The 20,352-nt window shown below is 38.6% G+C and overlaps 1 protein-coding gene across 1 annotated transcript in view; it reads right to left on the reverse strand.

The window, feature by feature from the left end:
• Positions 1 to 14: 14 nt before the first annotated feature.
• Positions 15 to 20,352, reverse strand: part of LOC128506874 (radixin) — a 49,980-nt gene continuing 29,642 nt past the window's right edge. Inside the window, exons 4-15 of the mRNA XM_053477482.1 lie at positions 16,752 to 16,847; positions 16,063 to 16,185; positions 13,590 to 13,741; positions 12,892 to 12,975; positions 12,587 to 12,733; positions 9,849 to 9,945; positions 8,334 to 8,497; positions 5,998 to 6,128; positions 4,869 to 5,029; positions 4,651 to 4,743; positions 2,727 to 2,951; positions 15 to 2,638 (exon numbers count right to left, since the gene is read on the reverse strand). Of these exons, the coding sequence (XP_053333457.1) occupies positions 2,474 to 2,638; positions 2,727 to 2,951; positions 4,651 to 4,743; positions 4,869 to 5,029; positions 5,998 to 6,128; positions 8,334 to 8,497; positions 9,849 to 9,945; positions 12,587 to 12,733; positions 12,892 to 12,975; positions 13,590 to 13,741; positions 16,063 to 16,185; positions 16,752 to 16,847 (1,638 nt within the window). The 3' untranslated portion in view covers positions 15 to 2,473. The remainder of the gene's footprint in view (positions 2,639 to 2,726; positions 2,952 to 4,650; positions 4,744 to 4,868; positions 5,030 to 5,997; positions 6,129 to 8,333; positions 8,498 to 9,848; positions 9,946 to 12,586; positions 12,734 to 12,891; positions 12,976 to 13,589; positions 13,742 to 16,062; positions 16,186 to 16,751; positions 16,848 to 20,352) is intronic.

Here is a 20,352-nt window from a genome sequence, read left to right on the forward strand (position 1 = left end):
CAAAAAAGCAAATAGATGCACATTTTATCTTTATTTATTTTATTTTAATTTTTTTTTTACATATGTAGTCATGGACAAAGCTCGACTGAGAATTCTATGTAACAGAAAGCGATATAAACATAAAAAGGGGGAATGAAAGACAAACAAAAAAAAAAACTATAACTGCAAACATGACAGCTGGTTCCAGAAGCAGCAGTGGCGGCTTTGCTCTGGTTGGGTTTTTTTTTTCATCCCCCGAATCACTTCAACGCCAGCAAGCCAAAATCCACCCGAAAAAAAAAAAACTTAAAGAAACAACGTCACACCGTCATGGCATTAAGGTAGCGACCTTTTCCCCTTTAGTGAAAGCTAGCACGCTAAACTCTGGTGGTTCAAATTTATAAAGCAGTTAAAAGAAAAAAAAAAATCTGTTTTTGGAAGCACAGAATTTTCTCTTTCTATGGCAATTTTTTCTGGACACTTGAATTAGATGCTGGGTTTGTTTGAAGCTTTAGTGTCTCAACCACCAAAACCAAAGTGCTCCTTGACCTTTTCTGCCTTCGCTAGCGGAAAAATGAAATCAAATATTAACGCTGCAGGATACAAAAAAAATAAATAAAATCCAAATTCTTACACAAAATACTCCATCGTCGTTAAGATTTTTACTTATATATATATTTTTTTTAGAACCTTGTATAAATTGTTGGTGGGGAGAAGTTAACAGGAAGAAAAATAAAACAATATTAGTGGTCTGCTTTCCCGTCACACAAGATGTGCATGTAACAGATACGGTCAAGGGAGTTACTATAAAAATGAACAATGCAGGAGATGAATCGTTCTTGACGTTTAAATTTCCTTCTAGTTATCTTTGTAAAGAGGGGGGAAAAGAACAACCAAACAAAAATTAATAAAAAATGGAAATAACGTGACACATCCGTCCATTCGAATCTTCACTTAGTGATTATCCAACACACACTTTGTAAATTTCGTGATATGAAAGAAGAATGAAACGAAAGACACTTGTTCGAGTCTGCTACGCATGGCCTCGGCACAGTTTCGGCGTCGGGACGGCTTTGGTATCGTACGTCGTTAGCTCTATAGGATCACGTGGTGACGGCGCTGAACAACACTAACTTAATCTGGATATAATACTGAGCTCTGAATTCTTGCCGAGACTAATCTCGCTCTCACACACACACAAACATGCCGAGATGACATTAACGCTACACCTCGAGTGGAAAACTGTCTCACCTGTCCCCTGTGTCTCACAGCACGCTCAGTGTTTGACGCTTCAGTCTCCACGCTTTACAGTTATGAGGTAGAGAGCCATCCTGATACCAGGACTGATGTTTTCATATGCTCCCCGGCCAGAAAGGATTTCATTGTTCACACACACACACACACACACACACACACATACATACACATACATCATGCAAACACGACCCACATACACGCGCACACACACAAACAGAGAGGTAGACAGATCTGCACACACTTCACTTCGCCTCGCCTCACACCCCGACACCCTTAAGCAGCTGCTCTGTCTGCCTGTCTGACGTGACCTTTGTGAGCCAGCAGGCAGGGAAAACCATCCATATGGAGACTGTGCATGAAACACTGGGAGTCTGAACACCACCAACACCACACTGTGAAACGACTCAACACGACTTAAACCCACTCCTAAATCGACTCACGTTTCTCAAAACCAGTGCTCATAGTCGTGAACGACGTTTTGCTTCCCTTTGGTGATCCGCAGTTTTGGTTATTTGATTCTTATTGAATGATTCGGTATTTATCAGGGTTTTTTTTTTTTTTGCACTTTTATTTTGAAAGTGGAGATGAAAATCCCAAATGAGACCCGCCATCTGTGTTGAAACAACTTTAAAAGCAGTGTGTTAATAAATCGGGTGAAGAACTAAAGAAGCTTATTAGATACTTTAAACCCTTTGTTAATCAAACGGTGAAAAGTGTATAATAAAGTGGGTCTATTAAATGAAAAAAAAAAAAAAAAAAAACGAATTGATGGCCATTCTGATAAAATTTTGATCTCTTTTTGCTATTTCCTTTTCATCTCTAAAATGACATTTTCATTTTAGTATCTCTTCCATCATGTACACAAAAACAAAAATAATCATTTCAAATGTTCATAAAGATATGATACAAAGCTTGCTCCTTTAATAGATCATTCGAGTGGGAGGAGCTTGAAATCAAGCCGCCTGATTGGCCGAGGGTGAGAGCTTTGGCAAGGTGCGAGGGGAAGGCCGTGCCCACGTCCCTCTAGCTTCTCTGCAGAGTAGAATTAGATCATCAGGTGCCATAAGGTTAAAGGTCATCTGGTGGGATGAGCTGGTTTAAAAAAAAAGAAAAAAAAAAAGAATGAAAGCTGTGCTTGTAAGCCAGCTGCCAAGGCATCAGGGCTGCAGCTTTTGAGAGTGGGACAGAAGAGTGGGCCGGGAGGGGCGGGGTTTCTGGGGTCAGGGTTCAGAGCTCCTCACATGGACTCGAACTCGTCGATTCGTTGCTTGGTGTTCCCCTGGCGGATCTGGCGCAGCGTCTTGTACTTGTCGCGGCCGGCCTTGACGTTCTCGGCGTGCAGGACGTCGTTCTGCGTCTTCTTAGTGTCGTCCCGGGCCTGTGCCAACTCCGAGCTCAGGGCCTGTGAGGATGGCGTCAGCAGTGTGGTTACGCGTACTGAAGAAATGATGGAAGAATAGAATTGTGGCTACAATCTGTGATGGACTCACCTGGAGCTGCTTCTTGACCCGGTCGTTTTTCTGCGCTTCGGTGAGGCGGTCCTCCTCGGTGTGTGTGTGCATAACGCCGTCGTTGGAGAGCTCAGCGCTGGCCTCGGCGCTGCTCTCGTCATGCTCGTCGTGCTCGTTCTCGGCTGAGCTAGCCGGTACTACGGCCGTCATCACGGTCTTTAGCTCTTCTTTGGTCTTCTCCAGATCATCCTGAGCTGAAATAGCCTGGCAAGAAGACAATTATATATTGTTAGAATATTATAGGCTCATAGCGTGTATTTAAAACTAATATTTTTGCTTAAACAGTCACCAAGTGAACGACCCAGTGTTTAACGCTACTGGGCTTCATGAATACTGTATATGAGCTTACAGCGGTGGCCAAAAGTATAAAGACAAGATACACTATATGTACAAAACATATGATGTCGCCGATCAGTACTCGTCTATCTGGCTGAACAAATAGAATCAGCCGATTTAGTTAATGAATGAAACAAATATACAGCCGGACTTTCGCTTTCTGTTCACCTATGCACAAAAATGACAAACTCAGGAATTCTCAGGTAAAATGTGAGCTTCTGGCAAATTTCTATACATGATCTTCAGGAAGAAATCAAGCAGGCATAAATTAAACGAGTAACACCAGACAACTGCGAATGTCTCTTCTGACTCTTATGCCAGGCCGGACGTTTTAAAGAATGAAGAAGTTTGTACTCAATGTTGATTGATGTAAAGCAATTTCACTGCACAAATTATTTGTTTTTTGTTATTTTAATTATATACATATATATTTTTTACTTGATGAGGTCACTTTTGTCTTAAATCTTTAAGCAACATTTTTCTAAACATTGTTGAGAGAAATGTACCGAACAACTTAAAGGAGGTCTATAGATGGTCTATAGGACTGCGTAGTGTTCTTCTGTAATAGATGAGCCTATTCCACGGGTGCTGAATTAAAACTTAATAGGGTCCGGTCAATAACATTTTTATCGCGCTGAAATCTGAATTTGGGTCGTGTTAGGATTCAGATCTCTATTTATGCAGTTTCCGCATTTCAACAATACTTATCGTTGACTTTTAGAAACTACATTAAACATGTGGACAGTTTAAACTTTGATGGCCTTGTATATTTCCTTGTATTTGTATTAAGTGAATCTTCATTACTGGGCTGTAAATGAATGTGAAAGAAGTCTGCTTGCTCTGTCATACCGGGCTCTCAGTTCAGGTATTTTACACACCCTCACCTCTAACCCTGTACGTTATTTTGTTACTTTTTATTATCGCCTCGGTTTCGGAACTTATTGGACAAATACACATTGATCTGTCCAATCTTTTTCAAATGCTTGGTTTTCATAGTTTTCATTATTCTCATTTATCAATAAAGCACAAGTTCTGGATAGAACTGCCACTTGGTCTGGAACATGGTCCGCCATTGAGTGACACCTGGTCCAGTCTTCTGTTATCAGACAAGATAAAAACAAATCTAGTGCACTTCCGAAATGAATTTAAGGTAACACGGGTTAAAAAGTAACCCTGCTGAATACCGAATACAAATACAGCACTAACTGTGTCTCAAGAGTCACATTTACACAGGTTTCAGTCTCTTCTCCATGTAACATGGAAACCACAGAAGTGCTTCTGAGAGGAACAGCTTCAATCTGGCAGGACATTAAACAGCAAGGCTGATACGCAACACAACGCATCACTTGAAGTTGTATCGATCCTCTCCACAGGCTGAGAGTTGAGAGCGCCGAGTACGATATGAAGTGGCAGAGTAATTCTGTACACTTCACTGAGCCATCACTGCGAGTCAGACTCTTCCTAGTCAATACAATCCAGTGTGTGTGTGTGTGTGTGTGTGTGTGTGTGTGTGTGTGTGTGTGTGTGTGTGTGTGTGTGTGTATTGAGTCTCGACAAGGGGCGTTACTTTGTGCTGCCATTCATTGGCCTCCTCTTCTTTTTTTCTCTTGGCCTCCTCCAGCAGAGTGATTTTGGCGGTGAACTCAGCCAGTTCTGCAGCCTGGAAGAGAACAGAGCAGAGCTCAGACACGAATCATACAACACACACCGTGAAACTCAGCTTCTTTAAAAGTGATGTTTTTTATTTTTTAAAATGCCATTTAGGGATGGTAGATTTGACATTACCAGTTGTTCTTGGTTCTTCATCTGATCTGCTGCTTGTTTGGCCAGCGCTGCTCGAGCCTCCTCGGCATCCAGCTTCTCTTTCTCCAGTCTCTCAGCTTCTTCCTTCGCCCTCTGCCTTTCCTGGTCCAGTTCTAGAGCCCGACGCGTCTGTTCTTCCAGCTCTGCGCACACACACACACACACACACACATCAGTTTATCTGTTTAGTATATAAATATACCTTAGCCAGTTTATAAACTCTCTATAATTTATTTGTTATAATTTCCTAATTTTAAATTTAACAGTTGTCTGTAATACAATTTATTTCCCTGTAGGGCAATCCTTCTTTTTAGGTCACATACAGTCGTATACGCATTTCACTGCATATCATACTGTGTATGGTTGTGTACGTGACAGATAAAATTTGAGTCTTAATGATCTCTCTGACAAAACTTTACAGTCAAGCTCGGTTACTTGTATGAGCAGATCTACAGTAAATACAGTATGCACTACAGTATGCACCTCCGTGTAGCTTACAAACGAAGTCAAGGAGCAAGCATTTGACCCATATTGGCCCAAATGATTTTACTGTGATCACTATGAGACAAATAAAAAACAAAGTCATGACCTTGCATCTTTCTGGCCTGTACTTTTTTTGGCCCCGCCCTTTCATCTCAGCTAGTTTCACATCGCACCCGAGGCAGAACAATAACCGAATTCAGGAAGGGCTGAGGTGTACCTTCACTACACGGCTTGCTTAGTGATTAAATTACCTGAGCTGAGATGTAATATTTTTATATCAGCAGCTCTGTTGACTGTCTGACTTCAACAGTAGTGCTTTATCAAGTGTACGATGAGATACACATCAAAGCACACTGATACACACATGATCCATGATCTCATCACAGTCGAATTTGTTTCATCATCTTTTCGGCGAACAACCCAAAATATGAGTGACCAAAGCCCCGCAGCGACACGTCAATGTGACTGTACTCGTGCTGCAATCTTAAAGAATCACTTCACTTTACTACAGTTTCACTTCTCTTACGAGAGACCTCTCAAGTTTAGCAATTCCCCCCCCCTTTTTATTCTGACATGACCCGGCTGAAAACACATGACTGCGGAGGCTTCGTCCGTGATGCTCCTGTACCTCTCTGTGCTCGGGCTGTTTGCTCTTCAATCTGTCTCAGACGCTCGATCAGCTCGTCCTTCTCACGCTCTATTCTTTCCTTCTCCTTTTCTGCCAACTCGCGCTTCTTCTTTTCATTTTCAAGTTGAGCTCTTGAAAGAAAAAAGAAAAGAAAAGAGAGAGACAGAGAGTGTAAATGGGTGAGAAATTGATGCATGTATGAAATTGTTACAATTCTTCATGTTGTCTGATCATACATCATCCCTGAAATAAAAACATTTTTGGAATCATTTGGAAAAATAAAATTTGTTATAAAGTATTGAGGGCGAGTCAAAAATTATCCGCACTCTGGTGATATTAAGCCTACTGTTCAAGGCTCATGTATCTCCCCAGTCACTGCTGTGCAGGTGTGAACGTGTTACGTCAGTTTATTCGTAACTGCGCCACTACCACTTACTGTATATGGTTGTGTACGTAAAAAAAATAAAAAAATAGAACAAAGAACAGCAAAATGGATAAAGAACAGCAGCAAATTAGTTTTCAAAAGTCAACCATCAAGTTTTCTTGCATGGAAACATTATCGGAAAAAGGTTCAACAATCAACAAATCAAACGCTTATTAAAGAGCTGAAGCCTAAACATCGAATTAAACACAGAGGACTGCTATCCACAAGCGCTGTGATCTTGCACACCTCTGCACTGTCGGCACTGGTGTTAAAGCATCCTCCTGATCTTTGCTCTATGAGACTTTCACTAGACTGGTCCCCTGAAAGCAGCCCTACGAGAATGACAACTCACTTCTGATGAAGAAGTGAAGACAGCGTGCATTCGTGGCTCACGCTCGACCTTAAACATTTTTTAACGAGGGAATATGAAACTTGTTTACGGATGGACAAAGTGTATTAAAAAGAAAGGAGTTTATGTTGAAAAAAAGTGTGCATTTCTTTTTTTTTTTTTTTTTTTAAAGTTAATTAAAATAATCTTTACAATGCGAGTGCGGATAATTTTTGACTCACCCTCATACTATTTTTAAAATAGAATCCAAACCAACAGCCAGGCATTTACAAAGCGCCAGCGCCTGCTCATGTTAATGAGCACGGCCTTTAAGCTTCGTATCTGACATGAAAAACAAGCTGTATCTGTTTAGTGCATTCGTATTCTGTTACATCAACAACACAAAATAAAAGCCAAGACACGATGCTTGTTGTTAGCGAGTAATAATTTTTTCTGGAAAGGTCCAGAATCTTTAGTTATATAACTGTAAATTAATTTTACAGCTTATGTAGAAAACAGAATGTAAATGTTGCCCTCTAGTGGTTAAAAAGGGAATTTAATAAAAACCCATTCACCTTTAACTTTCCTTCACATATTATCTGTAATTAACAAACAGTATTTATTTTGATCAAAGAACCTTTTAGAACAAATGTTAACATTGTGTGGAAATCTAAACATCCTGAACACTATGTGTGTCAAATTTTTGAAGACTGCACATCAGTGATGGGTGCTGAAGTTTGTCGACCTGCGTCACATTTACGACACGAAAACAGACTTCAGACTTTTATGACTCCTGACGTCTTCCTGTGATTACATGGACACGCTGGGCGTGAAAGTTCAAATAAATTAAGAACTCTGGGCCCAGTATGTCAAACACCATGAGCACACACAGACAGGTTTTTTCACTTTGTGTCTTCGTCAGGGTGATGTTACTGTTTTTAATAAGACACCTGCGGTCAGATCAGCAAATATTAGCGCTAACATCGCGGCCTATAACAGAATAGACTTAATTAGAATAAAATAGAAACGTTAAAATAGAAACCTGCTACAGAACTAAACATCTGCTTCCGCCATTTTATTTTGATAATGCTGACCAGTTGTGCATTTACAAACTATTTCACAATTTCTCATGTTGGTATTAGCAGACACTTAGTGAACAAACTCGTAAAAAGTAGTCAGTAGATTGAGAAAAAAAATGAATAAATAAAATCCCTTGGTCTTTTTCTGTCAGGCTTTAGTGCACATTGTAGTCTTGGGGATCTGTTTTAAGCCGACGAGTGTGAAACTCGGTGTGGTTTATGCACTTTGTTTCATTACTATTTATTCATTTTTTTAACCACAAACTTTTTCCACAGATATCGAGACTAAACAGGAAGTCATGTGGAACAATGGAGCCTATATGATGTTTGTTAATCAGACCATGAAGCTAGTCAATTATGATAATCCATAACAATATTATATATACACATACACACACACCTAGTAATCTTTTTTCTAGCCAGAAACTAATTATTCATAGTTTCGTATTATAAGGTAACTACTGTTGCTAGACCATGCATTTTTTTTTTTTGGTTAAACATGTACCTCTCCATTTGTTTCTGGTGTTTCTCCTCTCTGGCCTGAGCCTTCATCTGCTGCACCTCGATGGTATCTGGCTTTCTTCTTCGCATATAGAGCTCGTGGTTACCCATGCACAGAGCCAGGATCCGTTTATTGATCCGCAACCGTGGTGCATAGAAAACGAAATCCTGTAAATACACAAACGAGACATAACCGTGTCGGGTATGTTCACACATCGAGATAAAATACGCTGTTTATTAACAAACTTAATATGTCCTTTAACGGTCTATTTATAAGTTTAGGGTGTGAGCTATGCTTTAGAACGCTTTGCATTTTAATCCTACGGGAAAGTTCATTTAAAGTAAGACGTCTTACTTGGTCATTTTAACCGAGTAGCTCTTTTATGTGCTATTTAAAAACACTTAGGTTTAGGTTAAATAAATATAATCTAAAGCATATGTACATATTTACCAGAACAGTCAATACACACACTTCTCATTATAGTTACATACACTACAAACCCTTAAGAAGTAGACTGTGCAAGCAGTAATGTCACAGAATGCTTAAACTGGTAACCTTTATGTAAATATTAGATCATGTACTGTAAAATGTCAAATGCGCGTGTTCTTTCTTTCCCACTTATCCAACTCCTGTTTATGACCACACCATCCACCATCATCTCAGTTTTCTTAACAAATTGACTTAATTGCCATTTACCACCTTTAAACTTTAACTGTTTGAATTGTTTTGTTGCTGCTACTTCACAAATTTAAATCATTTAATATTTTTCATTATGGTTTATTAGCACATGTTTGTCCTGCACAATTAACTGCATGAAAAAAAATCTAAATCGCAGTATGGACCTGTGGAATTACTTAACATTAAAAAAGCTTCAAATGTATTATAGATAATATACGCACAGTCAGGATTTTATGTAGAATATATATAGTATTATATAGTACTTATTATAAATAATAAGTATATAGGTATAATTTTTTTATTAGATAATTTGTGCCATTATTGTGCTAAATAAATAAATAAATAAATACAAAATATTATAATTAAATCGCGGTTTAAACCTTAATACATGTCAAAAATAATCGCAATATGATTTTTTTTGTTTATCAATTAAGCACATGATATAAAATATATAAATAAGATATATAGATATAAATGCTAAGCGCTTATAAAGAGTTAATTATTTAATTTAAATTAATAAATAAATAGTTAATTATTTATTTATTTATTAAAATAGTGGAGAGTTGCAGGATTACTCAGACAGCAAGAGCTTGTTACCTGCCTGTAACTTTAAATCGTCAGTACTTCTAATCAAACAACAAATACATAATGCTTGAAATAGTTAAGCGCCTACATCATCCACGAGCTTGTCCATTTCATGTGGCACTATGAATAACATTGCCGTCAATTTATTGAATGATAGAAGCCATAATCATGATCACAAGTAAATACAATGTCAGGTGAGGCTCTGCCTATCAAATCTGCCACAAATCTTAATAATTCACAGTTGTGAAGACTTACTGGTGCTTTCTTATCGATGGGCTTGATGACAAATTTCTTGTCGTTGAAAGAAATGTTACGGATTTCGCTCCAAGGAAAGCCAATCTTTGGTGTGAGCCTAAACAGATAAAATAAATAAATAAATAAATAAATAAATAAATAAAGCAAATATGTGAGAAAATGCAAACTGAATGTCATTTAACTTGGAAATGGCACCAAGAACACTTCTGAGCTCTGCCAGCAGAGGGCATCAGAGTGAAGCACGTACAGGCTGAAGCTTAACGTAGTCATCAGCTCTGGTGTGGAATTATCTAGAAACCTCATAAGCAACTTACAGTAAAGAGCATACTATAGTGGGTCGATTTTTAGATCTTCAAATAAAAATAAAAAAATCACTTGAGGAACAAAGTGTGCATGACTGATAAACACTCGAGGCTTGGCTCACTGACGTTTCACACTTCTTTCACTTCAATAGTCAGGTCAAGATCATGTTGCACTCGACCATATTAAAAAATAACCACCAGCCAGACTGTTGCACTGATATCATTATTTTCCAGGAAAGAGGCCGTGACCTTTACTTAAACACATGACGCATCCACGTTATATTCCTGAGTAACACGTTCGTCCAGCATCAAGGCCGACTCTGCTGACAGGCCTCCCATCACGGTCCGCTCTCGAATCTCCTTTCCCTCTACAATTTTTTTTTTTTTTTACCTTTTTCTGGTGACTCATAACAACCAGACTGCTTTTAAAGTGAAAGCAAATTATTTCGCCAAAGATTACGATCTTTTCTGACGAAGCGGAAATCTGGTTGAACCAAATCCCGCAGGAAGAATTAAAGAATTACTTTCTCCCTGAGTTTGTTTACGGAGAACATTATACCCACTCGCTGGTTCCTCACACAGGAATAACATCCAGTAATGGACAGCCTGGCCTTTACTTTGGTCCTGTTCATGCACTGATCCAGCACTTCTCTTTTTCAACCAGCAGAGGACAAGATGGAAAAAAAAAAAAAAAAAAAAAAGCACCTTAACCAGGACAGCCTCAATAACACCACTGGGATCAGTACAATTAAAACCTGAAAGGCTGGTTGTTTACCAAAATATTTATGGTTTACCATTAGTGCCAGAAGTAAAAGCAGGCCATTGGTTTCTTTTAAATACCATGAACCTCATACCAGCTTATACTGTAGCATCTATAAAATACTGCAGGGCATCAGTATCTGCAGTGTCAGTCAAAAGTTTGGACACACCTTTCAATTCAATGTTTTTTTTCCCCACATTCGATACTACTGGATATATTTTAGAGCTATGAAATAACACATGGACCTGTGTAATTAACTAGCAACAACATCAGTCACAGCTGTTATTTTAAGACATGAAGGTCAGCTTTTCTCGTGCAACACCAGTACGGTCAAGCGCCTTCGCAAAACCCATCAAGCACCATGATGAACCTGGCTTTCATGAAGACCATACCAGGACAGCAAGACCAAAAGAGCCTCAAAAATCACCAATAAACAAACAACACGTCAGATTAGAGCCGTTATGAAGACTTTACAAATCATGAGTAGCTAAAACATCTGTTCAGGGAAGATATTATATTTTTTATAGTATAGAACGAAATAAAAATCAGGGACCTCCACAGAATTAGAAGGTGTCTCCAAACTTTCGACTGCTAGTGTATGTTTACATGGACAATATTTCTTCAATCCAATTGAAATCGTAATAAAATGCACAATTATTTTTTTTTAAACATGCAAAGTGGATCTGTCTGATGTGAAGCGTCAGACAAAATTTTTTTTTTCTCCAACTTCCCTATATTTTCTGGCGAGATCCCACCCTCTGCATAATGATTGGTTGCCAGAATTCATTCTCATCTATGATTGGCTCACGTTTCACGTGTAGTAACCAATCATCAGCCAAAAACCCGAGCAAAGACCAGTAGGAGAGAGAACTGTTTACAGATCAGGAAGAGAACCAAAATTTCCATAACGCACTGAAGGAAAATACATATTTAAACAGGAGAGAAAAGATCCGCTCGAGTATACACAATGATGACTAATATTTACTTCTTGAACAGATTATTAAAAAGGAATTCATTCACCACCCCTCTTACTCTGATCAGGCTGAGATGTTTACATGATGCCTTATTATTCTGATCGGACCATTATTCTGATTAATAGCGGAATAATAGCCTTAATGTACTTATACAAGGTTCAAACCTGGACTTTAGGGAGCTGAGCTTTAATCAAGGTGATACATCAACCACAGCTCCAAATGAACACAGACAGACAGGGTGTCTCAGTCTCCAGATTTGACCTCTTAATGAATACAAGCAAGTTAATTTAAAAACATAAAGTTTGAAAATGTTTTCAATTAAAGACTGGATCGAGATTTCTCAACATGTGGCTTTAATTTCCAACATTACAGTAAGTGCTGCAGTTCTCTCCAGAACAAGAATAAGAAAATATTAACAGTAAAGGAGTTGGATCATTTTTAAATCATTGTTTTGTAGAAAGGTGAGGGTTGGGGGGGGATGGTGCAAAACATTTTTACAAAGGAAGCCAATCATTTTAGACACCAAAATATTTTTTTTAAGTATTAAATAAACAATCATTTGCTTTTGATATATTAATTTTTTTTTTCCTTACCAACATGGCAACCTTAAAAAACAAAACCTGAAATCAAGAATATTAAATATAAAACATTGGTGCTTGCAGTATAAACTATGGAAAGTGTGGTGGTCTGTGCATGACTCACTTGTCTTCATGTTCATAAATGTTGAGACCCAGAGCATCGACTCCCAGCCACAGCTCTGTTCCCTTCTTGTTCTTAATCTCGAAGTAGTTGACACCGTACATCTCTAGATCCTGCGCGATTTTCAGATACTCCATCATGGAGTCCTCTCTGAAAGCACAACCACGAGTATCACGTCAACACGCGGCCGGTGTGTGAAACGAACCTCGTTCTGTTGTTGGCTATTATGAGTGTGTGTGTGTGTGTGTGTGTGTGTGTGTGTGTGTGTGTGTGTGTGTGTGTGTGTGGTGGCTGTAAACAGTAATTACCTGAGCATGCCTCTATGCTCCTCATGCCAAGTCTGTATCCTTTCCTCCCACTGTTCTTTAGTCAGCTTGTGTTGCTCTAGAACTCTGAACAGACGTTAAAAATTTTAATCTGATTGTGAAACCAGTGAATAACATGCAAAGTATGTTTTCGAAACAGGAATGAATTAATCATGGGTTTTAAATATTTATTATCCGACACTCCTGCATCTCCTGTAGAACCTTAGAATAAAAAAGTTAAAAGTTTTAGCTGTTAAATCAGCCATGTACTTTACTGGTTTGGACCAGAGTTTTCAGATCTGCACAGATTTATTCTTTTCCTTTGACTCACAGCACCACACAAGGTAATTTCACGAGCGACTCAAATGCTCGTCTGAGCCAGGGACATTTAATTATAGCCCTCATGTCACACGCGGTTGTGTTTTGACACGCTGCCTGCTGAAGCATAAATTCGGGTCGGCTCAGTTGACGTCTGAGGTCTGTACCTCGCTTATAATGTGGTCTTAAACCTCGTCTCAAACTCATTACTGTCTCATTTGAAGAAAAATTATATAAATGTCAATGATGATACACTAATCAGTAACCTTTAAAAAAGAAAAAAAATCAACATATGAAACAGGATAAAAATAAAGCCTGAGACGGGGAGAAAGAAAAAAAAAAAAAAAAAAAAAACAGGCATTCACTAAGGTGCTGCTCTTCACCTCTGTGGTAGAAGCCTGTCGTTGGTGAGATAGCCAGGCTTGTGGACGTCCTTGCTGTAGTCGCCGTATTTGGCCTGGACCGAGTAGGACGCCAGAAGCACCGCGGTCTCAGGAGGACAGTAATTTTCATCGTTCAGAATGGACTCCTTCACCTGAGAAAAAGACAGAGCACTGGAGCTCAGGGAACAGACTCTGCATTGCACCAGTTTGCAGCAGAACATGAAGTTCAGATCTTAAAAAGGTGAATTAGAGCTAGATACTGTACACCTACACACCATCTATACTTATTGCTTATGCATTGTATACAGAAACTCATTATACAGGTGCACTTTAGATATTACATCCATCATCATGTCAGTCAAACAAAAAGCCAAAAGGACAGCCAGATCACGGATAGCCGGAGATTATTTAGCTGGCACAGAAATGGCAAGAGCATGGTGTGTTTATAAAAACTGATACACTCTGATCACCATCACTATAAACACTGTATTCTTACCGTTTACTTTAGACACTCCTAACATTTAGACATTACAGCTCATGCTTGATATTTTTAGCTATTGTGCTGTGACCTTTGCAGTAACATTTAAAACCATCAGTGACACACACCATGATGCCCCGGCCAGGTTAGTGTCATGATCGTGTAGAGGACATGAATAGTGGTCAGTCAGTTCAGATGAGCTACAGGCAACAACAACAACGTGTGTATAGATAAAGTGGACATACAATTGGGGTCGACCAGATATTGGCCTGGCGAATTATTGGGGCTTAAAATATATAGTTTCTTATTTATTTATTTTTTTTTACAATTATCTGCATCAATCATTTTTGTTCTGGGTGAGTGTGTCTTCAGTGAAATCTCTGCAACTTATGAGAGGAACAGAAGCCGTCTCGCTGGAGAGCAGCTGAGCGCCTGTGCTTCCTGCACCACAGTCTGGCGCTCATGAATTGCAGCTATTATTCGACAAACAAATTTCAGGACAAGTTCTACTAGCTCAGTTTAAATTCTACTAGTATTACTGTATTTATGTTAGAAACCTACAGATAGTGGCTTTTAAAAACGGGATTCACCATTCACCCTCCCAATACGATTTTATCACAATACCCAGGTGCCGATTCAATAAAACTTTAATATAGTTGATTCTATAAACTATAAAAAAGTTTAATGATGGATTAAAAGCAGCCCATTCCTTATAGCATTAGTTTTCTCACTTAAAAACCCAGGAGCAGCATTTATACATTACAAACTAACTTTGACTATAATAGTGACATTTAACTTTAAATTGAATTAAGCAAAAAAGATGCGTTTACTAAGTAGCACATAACTCGCAAACCATAATTATCATTTCTAAACAAACTTTATTATTATTATTATATATTATTAATTTTTTGTTTTATTTCTAAACCTAACTTCTACCACACAGGATGAAAAAAATGTAAATAGTTCAGAGTGCACTACCTGTAGGATTATAAAAAAATGCCGACTCATAAAAGCTTATAACTAACTCATAATTTTGTTCACCATCTCTAGTTACTTTATTTATTTAAAAAATATATATATATTAAAAGCTAAAGTTCTCCTTCAATTAAAGGCGTGTTTAAAGATATTTTAACAACATTTTGTGCAGGATTTTGCGTTACTCTAAATTTTGAAACCAGACTGATTATCTGGCGAATTCGTTACTAATTATCCTTATCGGCATCAGCCCTGAAAATTGTTGAAATAAAAATCATATCGGCGGAACCCTAATATATTGCATTACACGTCCCAGCATGAAAAGCAAAGAAAACAACTAAAATGTTGAAATGAACTTATGTTAAAAACTGTCCAAATGCACTATTCACGCCTGGAAGAACAGTGCAGAATCCAACTCCATGGAGGAAATGTGGTGGGCAAAAAAAACAACAACACAGTCTAAATGCTGAGACAACTCTGAGAAAAACAGGGTTCCGTTTTCTAGGGGGCCAAATGATTGAACTTTGGAGCAATAGAAAAAGGTAGTGTGGTCCTGTTAGCCCAGGTTGACCCTTTTTTAAATTGATGGGCGCGTCATGGTAAAGCACATGAATCACTGCACCCATCATTCATAGTGTCCACTGTACAAGCCCCTGGAGTCAGTGTTATGATCTGGGGTTGCCTCAGTTGGTCAGGTCACTCAGCAACACTATGTGGCAATGAAATGAAGTCAGCTGATGACCTGAATGTACTGAATGACCAAGCGATCACATCTATGGAGGTTTTTTTCCCATCCCTCATAGCACAGGCACATTTCAGGACTCAAACTGTGAAAGAGTGATTCTGGGAGCATGAGGAATCATTTTTGCACCACCATAAAGGCGGACAAACAAACGATTAGACTTAGATTTTGTGAGGCAGTTACATACACCAAATGATTTTTGGTACAAAGTTGCTTGACCTAATAATAATAAAAACAAGATTTTATTAACAGTAAGCTGAATAATCCTTTCCTGTTACCTGAAGAAAGAACAGGCGCTGTGTGATCTCCTGGATCAGCTCTTCAGAAACGTCCTCTGGAAAGAACTTCGCTCTGAATTTGAACTGCAGCGGGTTCTCCTTCTTTACATCCTGCTGAGTCACCTACGAAACAAGAGGCACTGAGATTATAATCTACCGGAGGACCAACCTATTTCTACTGAAATCATTCTAAAATAGGACCTTAGTGAACCATGAATGAAATGAAGCCGATTCTTTATTTATTCATCATCATTATTTAATCCTCGATAAACTACATCCTGAATTTTGACCACCTCAAATCCACCATTACATGGTCGTAACGGTTCAATGCTGTAATGATGACTAGGATCGTTTCGATCGAATCATCTACCATTAAACTCGTTTTCTTTTGCCTTTTCTTTCTCTTACACGCACATAGCCACACATACAGGCTCAGGGGAACACATGATACTCATGAGAATGCAGAGTTGAGCTTCACTTAACGAAAGTGTGTGCCAACACACATACACACACACATATATTCACTTTTCCATCTGAAGCGTTCTGCCCGAAGGCTTCTTTTTACAGCTTGGCACTGCAGAGCAGGAAGCCCATTAAACTGCACATCTGAGGCACGGGGCTAACAGCAAGCTAATAGGAGCTGGAGCTACGAGGCTGGCAGTGGCTTTGGAAAGGAGAAAGAGCTTTACCTTCTTATTGAGCTTCAGCCATGTGGTGTAACCCTTACTGTCCGTGTACTGCAACCCGAAAAACCAGACCTCACGCAACCCCACGGTCTTCACCACCTAGAGACAGAAGCATAGTGTTAAAAATGCCATTACAAATTATATAAACATTTAAACTATCAATGCTTGCAAAACAAACAGGAAAATATACAACCATGTAACAAATCATTTATAACTAACTGTTTTTTTTTATTGAAAAAAGATTAATTGAAGAAATAAAGCTAATCCAGAAGTGCAAGAAATGAAAACCGTTCCACAAAGCACCATCATTTCCAGACCTAAATCTGAAGGCGGCACTATGCAACATCTGGATGAGCCGTGCAGATCTATGAGAAAAACGGGGGACGAAAATGAAAGGATTCCCAGAGAATACAAAAGAGGAAGTAGCTACAAGATGGAGAATATTTATAACTTACTAGACTTAATAATAAAAGACCATCTGTGAAGTTTCTATTTTTTTGTTTGCAGAGGGTTCAAACTTTTGCACTCATTGGTAGCCAAAAGAGATTCAAGTTGCCGTTATCACTGACCAGCATTAAGCAAATGAGCACAGCTTCTAAAGACTGAATTTGAATGAGCGGTCCAGCTGGTTGCTGTTTCTCACATTAGGGATGGGAACCACCAGTCACTCCATGATTGGACGTTATTACGATACCTAGGTGCCGGTTCAATGTATATCGCATTTCTATAAATTACGTATATTACGTCACTTTGCCACCACTCGTCACTTTACTTATTTACTTATACCCATGTGTTCTAGGAGACTGTTGTTAAACCGTATTACACTGTAAATATAAAAAATGTTATTATTCTTTTTTTGTCGTTGTTGAAATCTTGAATGTTGAATCCATAAATAATCACAATTCTATACACATTAGAAGTAGAAATATGATCTGAAAAACACCAGCAAGTCTACCCAAGTGGAGCGGCTTAGTCCAAGTCCAGACTTTAATCAAACTGCGGACCACGATCGAAACCCTCCAATGTGCCTGAAGTAAAACGATTCTGCAAAGAACAGTGGGTCAAAATTCCTCCACAGCGAGGCGAAAGACTCGCAAACTTCGCAAACGCTTAATTGCAGTTTCAAAACCAGGTATTGGGTTAAATTACTTTACTCAATTAAAATTACTCGATTAGTTTTTTTAAAAGTTTTTTTTGAATTATATAGTTTAAATTAAAGACTTATTTCCCCTAATAAATGAAATCACCCTCGGCAAAAGAAACGGCATTTTATATTTTCCGCAGGGTATGTTTGTGTAATATTTAAAATATAAAAATATTAAATTAGCTAAATTATATAAATCACTTAAGTGTGACAAATATGCAAGGGGGGAGGGGCAAATACTTGTTCACTTCACTGAAGCTTCCAATAAGTCACAATTGATTGGACTACAATAGTGAAATAACATTTGGGTTCTGCTAAGAACAGTCTCCTGTCTATAGATTACCAATTCTAAGTTCTGGCATGTTTCGTGTTCTAAGATGCTTTTCTGCTCACCACAGTTGTAAAGAGCAGTTATTCGATTCTCCTTCACCAGTTGAAGTTCTCAAGCTGTGATTTTATGCACGGTGCTCTTGACACATTACTGAATCATTCTACAAAAGAGCGCATCTACAGGTGTTCCAGTGGATTTATGAGTCTGTCTACATATGTATTCATTTAGTCATTTACTAAAATGTAAAAATGAAATTGGTATTAACTTGGTGTTAGTGTTCTCTTGGTCACGTAAGGTTTTAGAAATTCCACAACAGTGCACACAACTCGCAGCTCTTAGGACTCCTCGCATTTCTTTATGCGGTTGATTGATCTGCAAATGGCTGTGGTGCTATTGCTGCATGACTGACATGGCTTCCGCACAAGCGAGAATACACCCAAGCTGAAAGTGCGCAATGAGAGGAAGTGTTAAGGTGAGGTCACCGTTACAAAAGAAAGAACTGAAAAAAAAAAAAAAAAGCGCACAACCACAAGAGTATACAAAAACTTCTGCAAGACGACTGAGTGGTAACAAACTACACGTCTAATAAAGACAAGCTTCTACTTTTAATAGATAAAGTTCGAGTTTTAACAGACCAGTACACTTCATCTTGATGTTTCACCCAACAAACTCTAGTTCTCTTTTTGCATATCATTAAGCAAACGTTATTGGAAGCGTGACTTCCACATTCCACACTTGTTCTAAAATGGAGAACATTAGATTAAAAATGATTTTTTAAACTATAAACTGTACAACACAAAACACACCTGCATGACTCTCTATTAAGACTTCATGGAGAAACATTAGCCCAATCTCTTTAGCACCCGTTACTGGCAATGTGGTTGAGCATCTGAAATTGCCATGATGGCCTTTAAATAGCAATGACCCATAGTTTAGTGTCATCTTAAGTATCGAATGGCCTTCCTGTAAAGATGCCCAGGTCTTTCAAAAAGCATGTCAAAGCATGCAATTAGTCTCCCTTTATTCTGTTCCTTATACAAGAATAAAATATATGAGAGCTTGACCTCTATAAAAGAGGGAATCCAGTGACATTTTTTATTTCCATAAATCCGATCCACTTGACTGCTGCGTTTAGTCACCTGGGCTCATTCACAAACCTTTTTAGAATTCTCTCAGAGAGCTCCTATCTTAGCCTAAAAAGTCCTTGCTGGGAGTCCTAGACTAAAAGTGACTTAGGAAACTTCTCAGAGCAACTCTGAGTAAGGAAAGTACAAAAACCTTTATCTTACACTAGATAAAGACACTTGCAGGTCTACAAAAATGGTAAAAACTACATTCCTCCATTTATTCCTTTAATACCAACAGACTTGTTTGGATACATTGAATGTCATCATGGAAAAGATGGAGCTCATCTAAAAATATTTTAATCCAGGTCGAAGATGATGTGCATTTTTTATAAGCACTTACACCAGCTCGGGTCTTGTGAAAGCCTGGGTTTATACATCAGGAAGTCTAATAACCAATTTCCCAACCCCATGAAACTTGAAACAGGAAGTAATCTGGCAGGTTCCACCAATCACTCCTTGGCAAGCAAACCCCAGACCACCATTTTCAAGAGGACAAGTGATTGGTTCCCATTTTCTATTCCCAGGCTCGAACACCAGTATCAAAACCCCAAAAGAGGTCATATCTTTTGGAGAAATTGTGTTCATCATTCCAGCATTTACATTTGGGCATTTGACAGATGCTCTTATCCAGAGCGACTTACATTTTTATCCCATTACACATCTGAGGGTTAAGGGCCTTGCTCAAGGGCCCAACAGTGGCAACTTGGTGGTTGTGGGGTTTGAACCTGAGATCTTCCGGACCGTAGTCCAATGCCTTAACCACTGAGCAACCCCTGGCCCCATTGTTGCAGAGAAGCATTCTCTTGGTCAAGCAGCTTAACAAAACTGACCAGACTTTCTTGGCCAGACCAGGCCTGATTTTTGTCCAAGGTTCTTGATCCTGACAAAAACACTTGCTTAGAAAGGAGCCAGAAATCAGTAAAAAAAAAAAATTATAATCTTGTGAGGTGCTAAAGGTTATAAAACAGCTGATCAACAAGTAGCAAACTGAACAATTGATTT

Source organism: Clarias gariepinus, chromosome 18 (assembly GCF_024256425.1).
Source record: "Clarias gariepinus isolate MV-2021 ecotype Netherlands chromosome 18, CGAR_prim_01v2, whole genome shotgun sequence".
Taxonomy (NCBI): domain Eukaryota; kingdom Metazoa; phylum Chordata; class Actinopteri; order Siluriformes; family Clariidae; genus Clarias; species Clarias gariepinus.